Here is a 17,001-nt window from a genome sequence, read left to right on the forward strand (position 1 = left end):
TCCAGAAGTGGCAGGCAAGGAACGTGCACAGCAAGGCTGGCAGAGAAGGAAATACCTTGAATTAGGGAAGGAAATACCTTGAGTTAGGGAAGGAAATACCTTGAGTTAGGGAAGGAAATACCTTGAGTTAGGGAAGGAAATACCTTGAGTTAGGGGCACTGAGTAGCTGGAAAAGCAAAGCCACCTCTTGATGTAGAATCTTGATGTGTCAAAGAAAAGCTGCAAAATTTGGGGTGCCTGGAGCTCACTCATTTCCATCCTCATCCATCCCCAGTCCCTTTTTGCCTTTTAGGGCTGGTGTTGGATTCTGTTTGGGTTTTATTCCTCCCAGGTCACTCTCCCTCCCACTCCATTTCCCTCCAGGGAGGGTTTGGAGGCTCGAATTCAGCAGGGGACTGGAGGGGATTGAGGGGTCAGGCCAAAATGAGGAGTGTGAGCTCAAAGGTTTGGTGGGGGTTGGTGGATTTGGGCTGTTTTGGTGGGGATTGGTGGATGGTTTGCTTGAAACTGTTTTGCTGTTGACAGCTGGATGCTTCTCCTATTCCAAGCAGCTTCTCATTCATCTTGAGACTCTTGGCTGTAAAACATTTTCTGGAAAGTTTTAGATCAAAAGCCCAAATAGAGCTCTTTGTTAACTTCCTCTTTCCAAATTCTCCACATCTCCTCTCCTGTCCTGTGTCTCACTTTCTCAAGAGTCAATGATGGCAGCTATGCCCATTTATAATTTCCTAATTTAAACATCATTTTCTTGCATTATGCCAAGGCAGGCACCAGGTTATTTTTAAGTTGCACTGATTGAGATAATTATTTTTCATTCTGCACATTGCTGTGCACTACTCAGTTAATACATGGAAGAAATAATCTATTTAAGAATCATGGATTGAAGAGAAAATTTTCCACTAATTAACTCTATTATAAAACATTTAGAAGCAGTTTTTACATTATGAACAATACTTAGGTCTCCCATACTCAATAACTTGTTTTTTTTTCTTGTATTTCAAAGTGATAAAAGAATATACAGATATTTGTGGGGAGGATGTGTGCAGCACCCCAAGACCCAACTCATAGGTAAAGGATTCTTCTTTTGATGGGTGGCTTCTTTATAGTTCAACAAATAAACAAAAAATATAAAGTTTTCCTTTGAGCCAGGGATGGGAATTTCATTCAGCTGTGGAGACAGCTGATGTGCCTTGGGGCAAAATATGGGGAGAAACAGATGGCCATAAAAGGAGAAACACTGGGGAATAAAATAATTGAAAATTCCAAGCAAGAGTTTATAAATAAAATCTGTGGAAGCTTACTGTACATAAACAAAAATCCAAGGTAAGAATCCTACATGCCATGGAGAATCCTAAGGGGGATAACCCAGGTAATTTAACTGGCTTTGCATTCACAGTCTTGTTTTGGACTTTGTGCTCTGTGGAAATTTTGCCATGTTCCACGGGGATATGCACATCATTTAAATAAAAAGTGTATTATTTTAAATTGAATCTTACCTGCATTTGTCTGCAGGATGTTTTGACTGTGTTTGTTAGAGTGTTTTCTGCTCATAAAAATTAATAACAGCACAAGTCAAAACATTTAAAAATTCAAATTGCATCGCAGTGTTGTGAACTCCCTTTGAATTTTGCAAATTCCTCAAGCACGTTCTCTGTGGACCTGATAATGTCTGCAATTATAAATATTTCTGCATATAATTCTTCAGGATTAAATAAGTGAGTGTTCAGACTTTCTATTCTGGCTCTTGGTGAGCACTTGTGTGCATCCAACCCAGGCCATTTTATGATTCTGTGATCTTGGTCATTATTTTAATTATTATATTTGAAAAGTCTTATTTGGAGTAATTTGGCCATTGCTGTGGGTCCCTTCCAACTCAGAATAATCTGTGATTCTTGAGTACTGTGACAAGCCACAACAGACTGCTGGGGTTGTGTCTCTCTGTCCCAAATTTTAATTTATGTGCTGTCAAAAAGGTATTCTCCTCCTGAAACTGAACTTTTGTTCACTCATTGAGGGGGGGGAAGAAAACCCCCTCCTTACCTTATATGTGTAGTTCAGCATAAAACATTGCATTTTGGCTTCCTTTCAAGAAATCCTCTTTATTTCTTCATTGGTTGTTTCTTTTCAGAGTCTCTGAAGGAGGCAAACCCCGATTAAACGAGCACTGCACGCATATCAAAGGCACAGAACCCTTTCCAGGGACGTTTCTTCATTTTTATGTTGTAACAGTAATTACAACGAGTTTGATTTGCAACTGCTGCCACAGCAACTATTCCAGTCTAGTCAACTTGGAGAAGGTTAAAAATACGGTGGGATAAGCCTGGGCTTCAGCCAGGGATGAGAATTCTGTTCCTACTTGCCTCTCCCTCTCTCCTGCCCCTCTTCTCCTCGCTCCCCTCGTAGCCACGAGCACTCTGTCATGTTGACACTGGCACTGGAGCTGTCTTGCTTTGAGTTTGAAAGGAGCACTTTTATCATTTCTAATAAGCAGCCTAGGGCCAAAACAGACAGAGCAATTTGGAAGGCTGAGGTTCAGCAGGAGGCTGGAATTCCCACTGTGCAGCCCTTTGGGAACAGGAGTCTGGAGCAGTTTTTCATCGCGGTCGTCAGTGATAAAAGATCTGCCCTGCTCGGTCAGCTGAGCTGCACTGGGGTGGGGACGAGCTGCTGGCCACCAGCCCTCAAACACAACAATTGTCATCTGCTCTGTCAGAGCTCTCAGAATTAACCCAGCTCGTTTAGTCTGCTTCTTCAACTTCAAAAGTCGTAATACTCCCATATAGCCCAGTATTTTAGATTCATTTATTTTGGTTTAATCCGATTCTTAAAGAATCATAATATTCCCATAGATCACCATATTTAAGATTTACTTATTTTGTTTGGTTCTTAAATTTCAATAATCATAATATTCCCATATATCACAATTTTTCAGATTCACTTGTTTAATCTGGTTCCTAAACTTTGAAAATTGTAATATTCCCACATATCACAACATTTAAAACTCACTTATTTTGCTCAATCCAGTTCCTAAACTTCAAAAATCATAATATTCCCATATATCACAATATTTGAGATTCACTTATTTTGTTTAATCTGGCTCTTAAACTTCAGTAATCATAATATTCCCACATATCACAGTATTTCTCAAAGATGCTGGTCCTGATCATTGTTTTGACCCTTCCAGAGGAAAAGTTAATTTTTAATTAAATGTGCCACGAGTACTGAAGGTGCCTTTCCTGATGCAGGAGGATCTTTGTGTGGCACTGATACTTTTCCATCTCTGGAATTTTCTCTTTTGTTAGCCCCATGTGGCACTGTCCCCACAGTTTTTATCTCCAGTGTTTAACCCATGTTTTGCACAGAGGATTTTTTCATCCCAGCACCTCTTTGTCCTTCATGTTGTCAGTCACCATCAGCATTTCCATGTTTTGATCCGTGCATCTCGTGAGCAGACGCTCAGCTTGTCTTAAAAATGATTTTACTTTATTTCCATCTCCTTTTGAACTCTCTTCCCCAGTGCTGTGGGCGTTCTGACACCTTCCTTCTCCTGCAGCATGTTTTAGAACCCAGTCAATAAATTTCTCATCTCAGTTTCTATGAAACACTTCTAATAAATCTCCTTTAACTCATTTTTCAGAGGGCTGTCACCAGTAATCAGACAACCTAAACACCTTTATCCTTCAGTCTCACTGCTGCGTGATTTCATCAGTGTAGGTGCTGCCCTTTGTGGAGATGCTCCTAATTTCCCTTTTTTTATGGATTGTAAATCAAAGTGACACCACCATTTTCTCAGAGTAACAACAATTCCCGTTATTAATGTAATTGTGCCATGGTGAATAAGTCAAGGAACACAATTGCATCTCATTATCCTGTTGATCTGATGTCTTTTGAGTCCAGTTACAAACATGAAGAAATACAAGATTTATCCCATTCCTCATTGTCTTTTAGCAGCCCTTGACTCACTGCATAATCTTCCCTAAGTTTTTATGGCACTTTTCATCTTTGCATGAACTTTTATAATTATAATAACTTGTTACTTGTTCTGCCCTTCGAATGATTTGTTGGGGTTTGTGTTCTCTCTTCTCGTTAGCAGCGGTGCCAGAATTTAAAACCCAAATTCCCCCCAATGAAATAATGGGATGTGCCTGCCCAGCTTTCTACTTGGGCTCCATCTGAATTTCATTTCTCCTTGCTGTGGGAAAAGTTCTAGTCTGGAGATAAATCCCTTTTTGATTGGCTGCTCTAAATAAAGCAAACAGCAATTGTCTCTAAATTAATGGCACTGATGTTATCAACTGCCCCAGATTAGAACTTGGAGACATTGATGGAGATAAATAATTTCTTTCATTGAACGTGATCTTGTAGGGTTTTTTGCTGGTAAAAAATAAATCCTCCTCAGTTCTTTAACGAGACATGAAGCCTAGACATAGTTTTTTGTTCAGAAGGGAACAAAATTAAATTTAAAGTAAATTTAAACTATTTATTAAATGTATTTTTATATATTAATTGAACATTTGGTAAAATAAACTATTTGTGTCTGTATCAAGGGCAAGGCTTAAAATTCTCCAGAATGCAAAATCAAGCTGAAGGGGAGAGTGGATATTTCCATATAAATATAAAATATAAATATAAAAACATACCCATACTTGGGGCCATACCATGTTCCCAATGAGACAGAGAGATCCAAACCAGTAAGGTTTGTGATTTATAGATTTATATTGATTTATTTATAGGTTTATATATCATATATTATTTGGTTGAATATTGTGCTGGTTATGGGACATTAACCCAGCTTTTGGCTGGTTTGTAAACCATTATTAATAATGGATTCTAATCCATAATTCCAGATTAGAAACCTTGCTAGAATATTTTAGAATATTCTGTATATTTTCGAATATTCTGTATATTTTCGAATATTCTGTATATTTTCGAATATTCTGTATATTTTAGAATATTCTGTATATTTTAGAATATTCTGTATATTTTAGAATATTCTGTATATTTTAGAATCCACCTGCTCCATCCTTTAGAAATGCAGGCAGCAGTTTGAATTCTCATCCCAGTGTGATGTGTGGTTCCCAGTGCTGTCCTCAGAGGCACTGCAGCTCAGTCTGGAGATCTCTAAACTCAGAATCCCTCCACACCATCCCTGCCAGTGCTGGGGGTTGTTCTTCTCCTGCTCACAGCTGTGTGCCACAGCTCAGGGGGGGAAAAGGGGTGGAAAACCAGCTTTAGTGAGCAGTTTGACGTGTGTGGAGAGAGGCAGTGCAGATTGGTGTAACATCCTTCCCCTGAGCACACATGACTAACCAGACTTTGTCTGCTCCCAACAATTCAGGACTTTGCCAGGGTGTGCAGGGCCCCATGCGAGTTGCAGCTTGCTCCCAGCTGGGAGAGGAGTTTTTCAGCTTGCCACAAATGTTTTAGCTGTTCGTGGGCTCTTCCTTTTGGGGCTTAATTTTTCAAGGAGCACCTTGGTCTCTTCACTTCCAAAAAGCCTCTGGATTTTGGAATTCCTGGAAGCAGCGCTTTGTACAGCCCAGAAGCAGGCCTTGCTTTATATGAGAACAAAATCCAGTGCTGTTTATTCATGACCACAGCAGCTTTCTGTCCTGGCTCACAGAAAGACCCTGAGCACCTCTACTCCGATTTTTATTTTATTTATTTTATTTTGGAGACTCCTGGCTGTGAGATTGGAGCTGTGCAGGGCCATCCCAGGGTGCAGGCTGAGACCTGATGCTCTGCAGCTGATGGCAGGGGCAGCTTTTTGCACAATTAATGAGAGAAGGAGCAGGGAAATCACTAATTAAAGCTCAGAGAGAAACAAATGAGGTTCTTCACGCTGGATGGGGTGCTCACCTGGCTCCCTGGCACTGAGGGTGTGCTTTGGGAGCAATCCCTGCTGTGCTGGAGAATCCTTCACCTCTGAGGAGGCTCTCAGGCTGGACATTTTGACAAGGGCTTCATGCTCTCCTGTCCCTCATTCTGGTAATTACAGATGTTTTCTGAAGTCCTGAGTGCTCTTCATCCCAGAAAATGAAGCGTGCAGATGCAAACCTGAGATAGGATTGTGAAAGGCTGGGTGGTTTTTAGCCCCTCAGTAATGCTGGTTAATGTTATGGAACTTCTCTTGTTCTTGTTGGGGTTTTACTGGGGCTGCACAAAGGGACACCAAAGTTTCCATGAGCAGTTCCTTCCTCTCCACCATCACTCTGAACAATGTTTGGGTGTCAGAGCAGTAGGAAATGAGTACATCACACCAGGACATCTTCATTTAGTCCTTCAGGAACCTTTTGAACTGGAAAACAGCTCCTTGGCTTTCAAAACAAGGATTATAAAGCATGGTTTTGTACTGATTATAGAGTATTTATTTATTAAAATAATTAGGTGGTATTTGGTGAAATATTTTAATTTGCTGTTTAGGTTTTTCAGCTGGAAGTGGAGCTGCACTGCAGTGCATGCTGAGCAGCACATGAAAAACAAATGCCACCCCTCTCCCTTAGCAATCCCCCCTCTGCCACCAAGAAATAACCTTTAAAATAAAAAAGATTCAGTTAAGATGCTAAACCCACTGGAGGATTAAATTGTTCATGCCAAATATGACTAATTCATCTGAGCAGCATCATAATGGCAGTACAGCTTAATTTGTTTAATAACCTAAGTTATAACATTGATAATTTGTCTTGGAGAAGGAAGAAATTGCCTTTTTAAAGGAATTTATTCCTTTAGGTGCATGATATGTGAGCAGGAAGATTTTAAAGCTTGCTTTACCTTAAAGAGTGCACTGGTGGAGCTCTGATTTGTAAAAATCACCACTGTAAACAAGTTTATTCTCTCCATTATAACTGTGTGTGTCTGGAATAATTTATCAAGGTTGCCTGTGCCAGGTGTTGCTGACAACAAACTTTTATCTGTGGAAGAAACAGCTCCTGACTTTAAAGGTGAAGGAAAACTTCACTAAATTTTCACAATGCAGCTGAACTATTTTCAGTGTTGTGCAGAGGGGCAAAGAATGTCTCTAATTCAGATTTAACTCCTTAGAAAATATCTTCTGCTACCCATCATGAAAAATGAAATGGGGAAAACCAGCCATCCCTGCTGTGGAGGAAATCAGAACCTCAGGTTTTAGTTACAATATAAAAATTTTATATACAGCTCTGAGGACAAAGAAGTCCTTCAGCAGAAGAATGATGCTGTTATTTATCACACCAGAAGAGAAATATCAGAGGTACATAACAGCTCTTAAATAAATTTTGTGCTGAAGTAGTAGCACTTGAAAGGTTAACACGGGAGAGGGGGTCTGAAAATACAAAACTGACTTTTCTGAGCTGCCAGTGAGGATGTTTGGGTGGAATCCTGCTCCTGGGAAAGCTGTGCTTTGTGTTACATGTCCTTTGTGGGGTTGTTTGGGTTTGTTTGAAGTATCTGCATTACACAACAGTTGAATGCAGCACTGGCATTTTGCAAGAATGTTCCACTGAGCCAGAAAAAGGAAGAGGAAGATTTGGTGTGGAATCAGGCTGAGAACGAGGTGATTCCAGGTGGAGCTGAGGTTGGGATGCAGCTTCCAGCATCCCTGGCAGTGCCCAAGGCCAGGCTGGGCAGGGCTGGGAGCACCTGGGACAGTGGGAGGTGTCCCTGCCATGGCAGGGGTGGAGCTGGATGGGCTTTGACATCCTTCCCAACCCAAACCATGCTGGGATTCTGTGATTCCAGAAGTGTAATGTTCTTTTAAATGTTCATAAAAACTACAGAATTGGTTTAAAATGTATATATATGTGTGTGCGTGTATATTTTAAAAAATTTTTGGGGTTGGGGGTTTTTTTGGGCACCTGTGAAGGTGCCACTCATGGCATATTCTATTCTCCAAGAGCTGCTGGAGCCTGCTGGCACCAGCCTGAGCTGGAGTGGCAGTTCTGTGCTCTGGGATGTGTCCCTGCTGAATGCTGATGGAGCCTGGAATCACCTGGCTTCTGCATCCTGCTGGGAATCCCAGCACGAGAGGGGCAGCCCTGAGGACCCTGCAGTGTTTGACCATTTTCTGTTTGAATTAAAACCCTTAATTGTTTATAATTATCCAAAACAACCTCATAAGTGTATTCCAGATCTTTCTTTGTGGGGGAAGAAGAGGTGAAGTGACAAAAATGAGATATTTAGGATAACGTAGATTTAGTGCCATGAAGAGGTAAAATTTGTTCTCATAGTACAAGAGACCTGTTGCTTGTTTTAAGATGAATTTTATGGAAAATCCACTGCACATCCTAGTTCTGTATTCCCATTTTGTGACCACACTCACTCTCTCTGCTGCCTGCAATCAGATTTTTAAAGTGGCTCCTCACTCTGTCGCTCCCAGCTGGACTCACACGTTCTTTGTGATCCCATAAACTCCTGGGATTGCAGTCACAGAGGGGGCCAGAGGATCAAAAGCACCCCAGATGGAGGGGGAAAAGGGAATTCTGAGCCAAAACAAGCTGATTGCCTTGGAAGCAACTGGGAGCCTCTGCTGGAGCACATCTGGGCCATCCCTGAGCTCCGTGGGGTGCTCGTGCTCCTGGGATCCAGGGCAGGGCTGCAGCTGGGCTTTGCTAAGCCTGCCTGGGCTGGATAAACCTGGAACATGCCAGGATTGGTTTGTAGCTGGATCAGACTGCAGGGGCTGGGTTTGTTCCTCTGCTTTTCCAAAGCACAGCTGAGGAAGGGCAGCAGGGTGGGTTTGATTTGGGATCTGCTGCCCAGAGCCACCCATTGCTTGGGGTGGTCGTGGACTCTTCCAGCAGCTTTGGGATAAGGTTCTTCCTCCATCAGGAGCTTGGGAAAACATTGCCTTGTCCCTGGGAATGAAAAATCAACAGCACAACAAGTGGGCACCCACTTTTGTCACAGCAGGTCCAGATAAAAATTGGGAATTAAATAAGATTTGATAGCTGGGACACAGCTACTTGCAGGCAATCTGTTAGTCCAGCAGATGTTGAAATCCTGTGGTCAGAAAATCAAAAGCAATTTTGAAAGGGCTTGCAGAATCCTGATCCCTGCAAGAGCCTCCAGGCCCAAAATCTCTGCACAGTCTCATCAAAATTCTTGTTTGTTTCTGTATTAATTAAAGTGTTACAGGAATAAATGTGACACTTGGACAAGTTTTCAGCAGAATCTGGGTTGGACATATGGTTTTAAATCAGTACATGAGTTTTTCAGTGAAATTGAGGCTGCCTCTGTTTATTGTTAATTTATTGATAGTTTATTTATAGTTTATTGATAGTTTATTGATAATTTATTGATAATTTATTGCATGAGCCTAGCAGATGTTTCCAGAGCAAGGCAAGGTGCTTGCAGAGGTCTCTCACTGCTGAGGCATCTTTTTGCTTTTTCAGGTTTTTCTGTCCATTTGAAACAAAACCAAACCAGAAACTTGATCTGTCTGTTCTATTTCTAGAACATCATTACCTTACCTTTAATTACTGATTTTTTTTTCCTCTTTGTGCTTTTATACCAGCACTTGCAGTTTTCTGGGTAATATATATTTTGATAAACCTAATGGGAAAAGTGACAGGATCAATCAGGAGGGAAACTGCCACGTAAGATTTTAAAACAAATGGATTTCTCTTCCCTAAGTTTCTGAAGTATACAACATGAAATAAATCTGATAATCCAGTATCCTCTGAGCATTTAACAATGCAAACCGGGTTCTTTTTTTCCCTCAATTTAGATTTACAGAAATTATTTTAGTTTCTAACTATCTGAAGAGCATTCCTCCTGTAGAAGAGGAGAGAGGAGAAAGTTTTCCCTACCTTCTTGCCACCTCCTCCACAAGACAGAAATGTTGTGTATACACCACATGGATCTCCATGGAAGCAATGATGAGATTAGTGAGGTCACTGGATAAATCAAAGTTTTAATGAATTAATATTTTGATTGCATTTCAAGTTTTCTGTTACTTATGTGTTACAGACAGTGCAGGAGAGGAAGTCTGGTTATACTAATGCTCAAAATTCACATTTCAGATGACATAACTGCATGTGGGACGTGTGTTCATTTCTTCTGCCAAATGTTATTTTCTGAGGATGGGAATTGAGCTGTTGTTGGCTTTGGAATTCCTTAGAATAATGCATATTTTGCTTGTGTTTGCCAGCTACGCTTTGTGAGGATGCAGTGTGGTTTATCAGACGTGAAAATGCTGAAAGTTGACTCATATCTGGGTTAGGTGGCCTTCCAATAACACTTTTTATTGTTATGGGAATCTCTGGCTCACCTGAGAATGATCTGTGCTCTTTAATCAGTCACTAAAGCCCCAAGGATTTCTGAGAGGGTTTTTTCCCCCCTTGTAGAATTTGGGAATTTTTGAAAAGAAGAGGAAGGTTTTCCCAGTTCTCAGGGACACTGTCCCTTCATGATCTTGGAATTGTCAATCCAAGTTCCTTCTCCCACCCAAAACCTCTGATTCCACGGAGGGTGGTGGGATTGCTCCTCCCCACAGCAAAGTGTGCCCTGCCTGGGCAGAGTTTCTTTGCAATAAATGAGAATTATCTGGTTTTTAGGTGAACAGAACTGTAGAATTCAGCATCTTTTAGCTGTTGGAAAGACTGGATGAGCGTGCTGGTCTTGCCAGGAGGGTGTTGCTGTGCCAGGGGCTGTAAAGAAGCATTGTGAGGAGGATGATGATGATAATAAAAGAAGACATATTTATGGATTTGTGGCAGCTATGGGCTAATTTAACCAAGTTGATCTTTGGATGTAAAACCACTGGAGCAGGGTTCTTGGAGAAGCTGTGAAATCTCAGGAATGTTTAAAACTCAGCTGGACAAACCATTCTGGAATTGTTTGGTGATTCTGTGGGCAGGAACCTGAACCCCCCCAGGCTGCTGACCCTGCTCTGGGTGGAGGATGCACAAAATGATCTCCAGAGGTGGCTCTGGAGCTCAGGGACTCTGTGTCCCCATGTCAGAGCACTGAGTGTCCCTCAAATCCCATCTTTTATCATACCTTGATTGTTTCTGCTTTGTTTATTCCTGCAGTTGAGTGCTGGAGTTAATCTGCTGCTGGTTTTTAACCTGCTTGATTGGTGTGACCTGACAGCTCATTTTCTGACAGCACCTCTGCATCACCTGGGAGTTAAAAAGATGCACTGGGACATGGCAAATTACGGATTTACAGCAAAACAAATAAAATTGGGCAAAACAAATAAAAATGGGCAGCTGGAGTGGCACAGGCTCAGGTGTAGAAATGCTTTAATTATTCTGAGATCCATTTATGTATCCAATCCACATTTCCTGTACAAGCCATGAAAGTAAATTTGCTTTTATGTCTGTGTTATCAATTTTTTGGCAGGACTCATAAAAGTGATTAATATAAACTTAGAGTTTTATTTTTTAATGTAAAACCTGGGCACGTCAAAGGGGGAAGGTGATAGAAGAATTCAAATATACACTATTATATACTACAATGTTTTATTTTCATTTCAGTCAAAGGCTTTCTATCAGATTTAATCATTCCTGTGACAGAACTTCCATTAATTGTGGCTTCCTTCAAGCACACGTGGTAGTAAAATGAGGTTGAAAATCCCACACAAAACAGAATAATGGCAATCATCAAACGTACTTGGGGGCGTGTTTATTTATTTTCCCACTTGTCTGCAGTTTTTTAAGAGCTGAAAGAAAAAGAAAAGAAAAGGCTGAGTAGTAGAAAATCTCCTTTTAGAGATTTTGCCACAGCTCCAGTGCAAAATGCCCTTTTCAGCTCAGAGCACTTCCAGACAGGAGAGAAATTGGGTTTGTGTTTGCTGCCTCTGTGCTTTGGGATTTCTTTTCCCTCATAAAACAAGGAACAATGGAAGGAAATCTGTCTGAGGCATTTTTATACCAGAAAAACCCTCGTGTGCATTTTTTGTTTGTTTCTTTTTTTTTTTTTCCTGTATTGTTTCGTTTATTGTTAGTCATGACAAAAAAAAAAAAAGTCCTTTTTGTGAATGTTTTCATGTCATTTTCTGATGAATACCTGGGAAAATTGCTCTAAACTCAGAAGGGACTAATTACTGCTTGGTGCTACTGTTTGTATATCTGCTTGGAACTGGAGATATTCAAAAGACTTTCTAGCTTAAAGTTTATTTGTAAATAAATAATTTCTGTGCTCTTTACTTGCCTTTTTCTGTTTTGTTCTTAAAAATAGCTTTCAAAGTCCTTCAGATGCCAGTTCTACAAGATATTTAGGCTTTAAGGCCCCTTCCAACCCAAACCATTCTGTGCTTTTAAGTATTGTATGTGTATTTTAAAAAATTTCCAACAAGAGGAACTTGTAGAAAAGTTGCTGTTTGTTGAAATTAAAATGAGAATGCCCCATCACCCTGACCTTGCAAGCTGTGGCTGTGGGCTCAAAAAGCAGAATTTTGGAAAAGCACTAAGGGCAAAAGCAGCAGTCAGGGCCACCAGCATTGAAATAAAAAAACCCAAAAATAAGGTACAAGGTTGATGGGCTTGATTTTATTGCAGGATAGTGAAGGGGAGGCTGTGGGGGAAGACAGGAAAAGAGAATTTGTGGAGGTACAAGGGATGCCAGGGATTTGTCAGCCAGGTCAGGTGGCTGGGATTGGGCCACTGTGTGCAGGGATCTGGAGAAATGATCCCCCCTTTCCTCCTCCTGCCTGAATGAAGAAAGAAATGCAGTTTTTCCAAGCCTTGGATTTGATTCTATTTTTTAGGTTAATTTCTCTGTGTGTGTGTTTAAGTTTGGAATTTGTGCATGAAGGATGAAGTATCTGATAATTAATTATTCAGATTATGGCCTGATTCTGGGTATAGTTGAATTAGAGGAAGTTAGAAGGTAGTTTTGAAAAAAAAATTGGGGAGGATGAGGTCTTGCACTGGGAGCACAGGTGGGTCCTTGCTGGAGTGCATTCCCCAGCTACAGCAAACCATAGGAGAAATCCTAAATTAATAAATCATTCATTTTAGAATTGTAATAAATATAAAATTTATTTTTATATATTTTAATAATGTATAAAATAACAGAAAATAATAAAGCCTGGGTAGGTGAGCCCCAGTTTTGGAGCTGCTGTTGTGGAAGTTCAGTTTGCAGGTCCCAGGTGTTGCTGTGGTAGGGGGGAAATGCAGGGCTCTCAATTCCATTGGATTTAGTGAAAGTGCAATCTGGAGCTGGGGAAAAACAATCAGTGGGAATTTGTGAGCTTTCCCCTACCTCATTCTTCCTATTATTTATATTTATATAAACAATATAGTATTTGTTTTATTATTTAGATTAACAATATATTATTTATTTTATTATTTATATAAACTATATTTATTTTATTATTTATTTTTATATAAACAATTCATTTTTATAATAGATTATATATAATATGATAAAATATTTATATATATTATATTATATATATTTATTATAATTTATAATATATTTGTATCTATTTACAATATATTTTTCTACATTTATAAAATATGTTTATATATGTTTATAATATGTTTTTATCTATTTATAATAGAATATATTTTATATATTTATAATAGAATATATTTATAATATCTTTTTATATTTATAAGTTAATATATATTTATAATATAATATAATATAATATAATATAATATAATATAATATAATATAATATAATATAATATAATATAATATAATATAATATAATATAATATAATATAATATAATATAATATAATATAATATAATATAATATAATATAATACAATATAATATAATACAATACAATATAATATAATACAATACAATATAATATAATACAATACAATATAATATAATACAATACAATATAATATAATACAATGTAATATAATATAATACAATGTAATGTAATGTAATACAATGTAATGTAATGTAATATAATGTAATGTAATGTAATATAATGTAATGTAATATAATATAATGTAATGTAATATAATATAATATAATATAATATAATATAATATAATATAATATAAATTTATAATATATTTTATAAAATATATTTTTATAATATATTTTATAATATATTTTTATATATTTATATATTTATATATATATTTTTATATAAATATATATTTTTATATATATATATATATTTATTCTTGCATCTTGGCCAGCGAGAGTGCTCTGAGCAAAGCCCAATCTCCCCTTGGTGCAGAGCTCTGCTCCTCCTGGGTGTTCACTGTGGGAAAGGGGGTGGGAATTGTTGAATATGGAAAAGGCTGGAGCTGAGGGAGATGAGGGAAGTGCTCACTGTGCAGAGGGAGAGAGATGAAAGGTGCTGCAGTTTGTAATTATCCCCTCAGCCTGGCTGCACAGGCTGCAGGCTGGAACCTGCAGGGATTCATGAATTTGGAGGTGCAGTTTGATTTGTGTTTGTGCAGCACATCCAGCCACACTCACGGGGCTCTTCAGCCACATATCCACACTGGAAAGGGATTCAGGCTGCCCAAAATCCTCTTGGATCTCCTCTGTGGTAAAGCACAGAGCTGGAACATGATTTACCTCAGATCTAGGAAAAAATTCACATTTTATTGCTGTAAAATAGCAGAAAGTTGCTTGAATGTGTTCTTCTTTCGTTAAAAATCCTGATTGTTTCTAAATCATGGATTGAATTTGATCATTACTCTGTGAAGCTGTGTTCTCATGTGATCCTCAGCTGTGCTGTTTGATTGATAAAACATTTCATTTCATTTGATTGATAAAACATTTCATTTCCAGCCTTTAGAATTTTACTCTTTACCCCTTACCATACGTGAAGCATTCATAACCCAGCAAATCCTGTGGTCTGCATAAAAAAACCTCCTCCAGCTCCTCCTGAGCAGCATCTTTTGCTCCATGTGTCTGCAAATTCATCTCAGTTGTGCAGAAAACAACACATGTGGGGCTTGCTTGGCATTTTGGAGGCAAGAAACTTCTCAGAATCCCCTCAAGGTACATCTCTATTCCTGCAAGTTTATTTGGAAGATAAATAATGATCTGATTGAATCACAGATGTTAATTTGAAGATGCAAAGCCTGGGTAGGTGAGCGCCAGTTTTGGAGCTGTTGTTGTGGAGGTTTAATTTGTGTTACTGTGGTAGGGAGGAAATTCAAAACTCTCTGTTCCATTGGATTTATTGAATGCACAGTGTGGAGCTGTGGAAAATCCATCAGTGGGAAATTGTGGGCTTTTCCCCCCTCGTTGTTCCTGTTATTGACAAAAATAATAGTTGGCCTTGCAAGAAAACAAGTGTGGGAATCTTTCTCTTCTCCTGAACAGCTGGGGTTTGCATGTGGAATTTCAGAAGCTGCCCAAAGAGGCTGGACTGCAGCAGCAGGTATTTGAAGGTATTTGAAGGAACAGGTGAATTCAGATCATCTGCCCAGCTTTGTGCAGGCTGGGCTGGAGCTGCTTCATTATCCTCCCATTCTCTGATTCCTGCCTTTGCCTGTAGCTGTGTTTGGCTTTGCCTCGCCCAGATGTGCTGTAGGACGTGAACAAATCCCAAATTTACAGCTTGCTTTGGAAATCAGACTCTTCTGACAGTCATTTCACACATTGTCTTTCTTGGCTTTCTGTATTTTGTTCCCTCTCTTTTGAAATAATCCCCAGAGTTTGCAAAGTCATCATCTATTAAAAGTTTAAGTGTCTTTTTTTGAAAACATGCATTGCTCTTAGTCAGGAGCCTGTGATAATTCAGCTGTCAATATTTCACACAGCTTCCTTTGCACAATCCCATGGAGCTCGTTTTCTTGAAGGAAATTTGCAATTGTTAACTTCTGTATTGAATTTTTCCCTTTTGTTTTGGATTTTCCTCTTCCCTCTGTGTATACTTTATTAAGATACCACTACTTTGTTCTTTATAAACCTTTGTAAATTGGACACAAAATGCTGTGCTGGAATTTTGGAAGTGTCCAAGGCCAAGCTGGATTTGGGTTGGAGCAGTTTGGGATAGCAGAAAGTGTCCCTGCCCATGGAATAAAATGAGCTTTAAGTCCCTTTCAAGCCAAGCCATTCTAGGGTTTAATGGTTCTGAGTGCTCTGAGGTTGCACAGAGTGTAAATGTCTTCTAAAACTCTCTGTTCTCCTGGAGGGAAATTAATTTCCAAACATTTAAAAATCATCCTCCTCAATGCAGGGTGTTTGAGTGTTGGTTAAATACCTGGGAACCTCATTTTTAGTGTTTCTGTGAATATTTTTTGTTAAAAGCCTCCTAGGAAAGAGCTAGGAGGGAATTTCCTGGTCATGGCTGCAGTCTGTGGGCTTTGTTTGCAGCCTCTGGGCTGGGGGGACTGTCTGAACTTGGGATTTCTGCTTTCCTCTGGCTCAAATCATACCCTAAACTCTATTTAAAGATTTTGGGTTTTGTATTTATTTTCCACATCCTTGACCCTGACTGGTGAGCTGGACATTTGTGTTTGCCTTGGCAAGCTCCGAGCTGCTCATCTAGGGCAGGATGCAAACTCTTTTATTTTTTTTTTTTTTTCCTTTTGTAAACAAACTGTTCCTTCAGTATTTTCCATAAGGATTTACACCACCATTTTGTGGAATGGAGAAAATCTTGCCATTCAGGGTTTTCCTTTTCCACAGCACTTGATTTGATGTGTTTCCCTAGGCTGGATTCGAAGGGCTCAGGACATTTTTCAATTCCAGAAATAGTCATTTCTCTCCTGCAAGGCTTTATTAAAGCTATAGGTCAATAGGCATTGTTGCCTGTCTAGAAAAGGGGTTATTTGTATTTTTTATTTGTCTCCCCAGTGCAGTGAGAACAGTGCCCCATTGTCCCAGGCACTGTGTGCATGTAAAACACTGCTTTGTGCCCTGAAGAATTTACAGCCTAAATAACTGCTCGTGCTCTGCTGCCAGGGGGAGTTGATATATTTTAGTGGTCAGGATGTAAAATGAGAGAATAACTCAGCTGGCCACTTGATGCCAACACACAAGTTGTGTTTTGGAGCAGAGGAACTGGATTTTATTTTCCCTGGGACACAGAAATGCTCCTTTGGTCAGGTCATGGCCAGCGAGGGATTTCTGTGAGCTCTGG

General features: G+C 39.3%; 1 protein-coding gene across 4 annotated transcripts in view; it reads left to right on the top strand.

The window, feature by feature from the left end:
• The window catches only part of ATG7 (autophagy related 7), an 82,333-nt gene that overhangs the window by 55,663 nt on the left and 9,669 nt on the right, over positions 1-17,001 (top strand). Inside the window, exon 20 of one of the 4 annotated variants that reach the window (XM_058844717.1) lies at positions 1,004-1,068. The exons of 1 other annotated variant lie outside the window; for it this stretch is intronic. In XM_058844717.1, the coding sequence (XP_058700700.1) occupies positions 1,004-1,068 (65 nt within the window). Of the gene's footprint in view, positions 1-1,003; positions 1,069-9,740; positions 9,909-11,009; positions 11,997-17,001 lie in introns of those variants that run through there. 2 more of the 4 variants (XM_058844718.1, XM_058844719.1) reach the window with 2 other exon arrangements.

The sequence above is a fragment of the Poecile atricapillus genome, chromosome 9 (assembly GCF_030490865.1).
Source record: "Poecile atricapillus isolate bPoeAtr1 chromosome 9, bPoeAtr1.hap1, whole genome shotgun sequence".
Lineage (NCBI taxonomy): Eukaryota > Metazoa > Chordata > Aves > Passeriformes > Paridae > Poecile > Poecile atricapillus.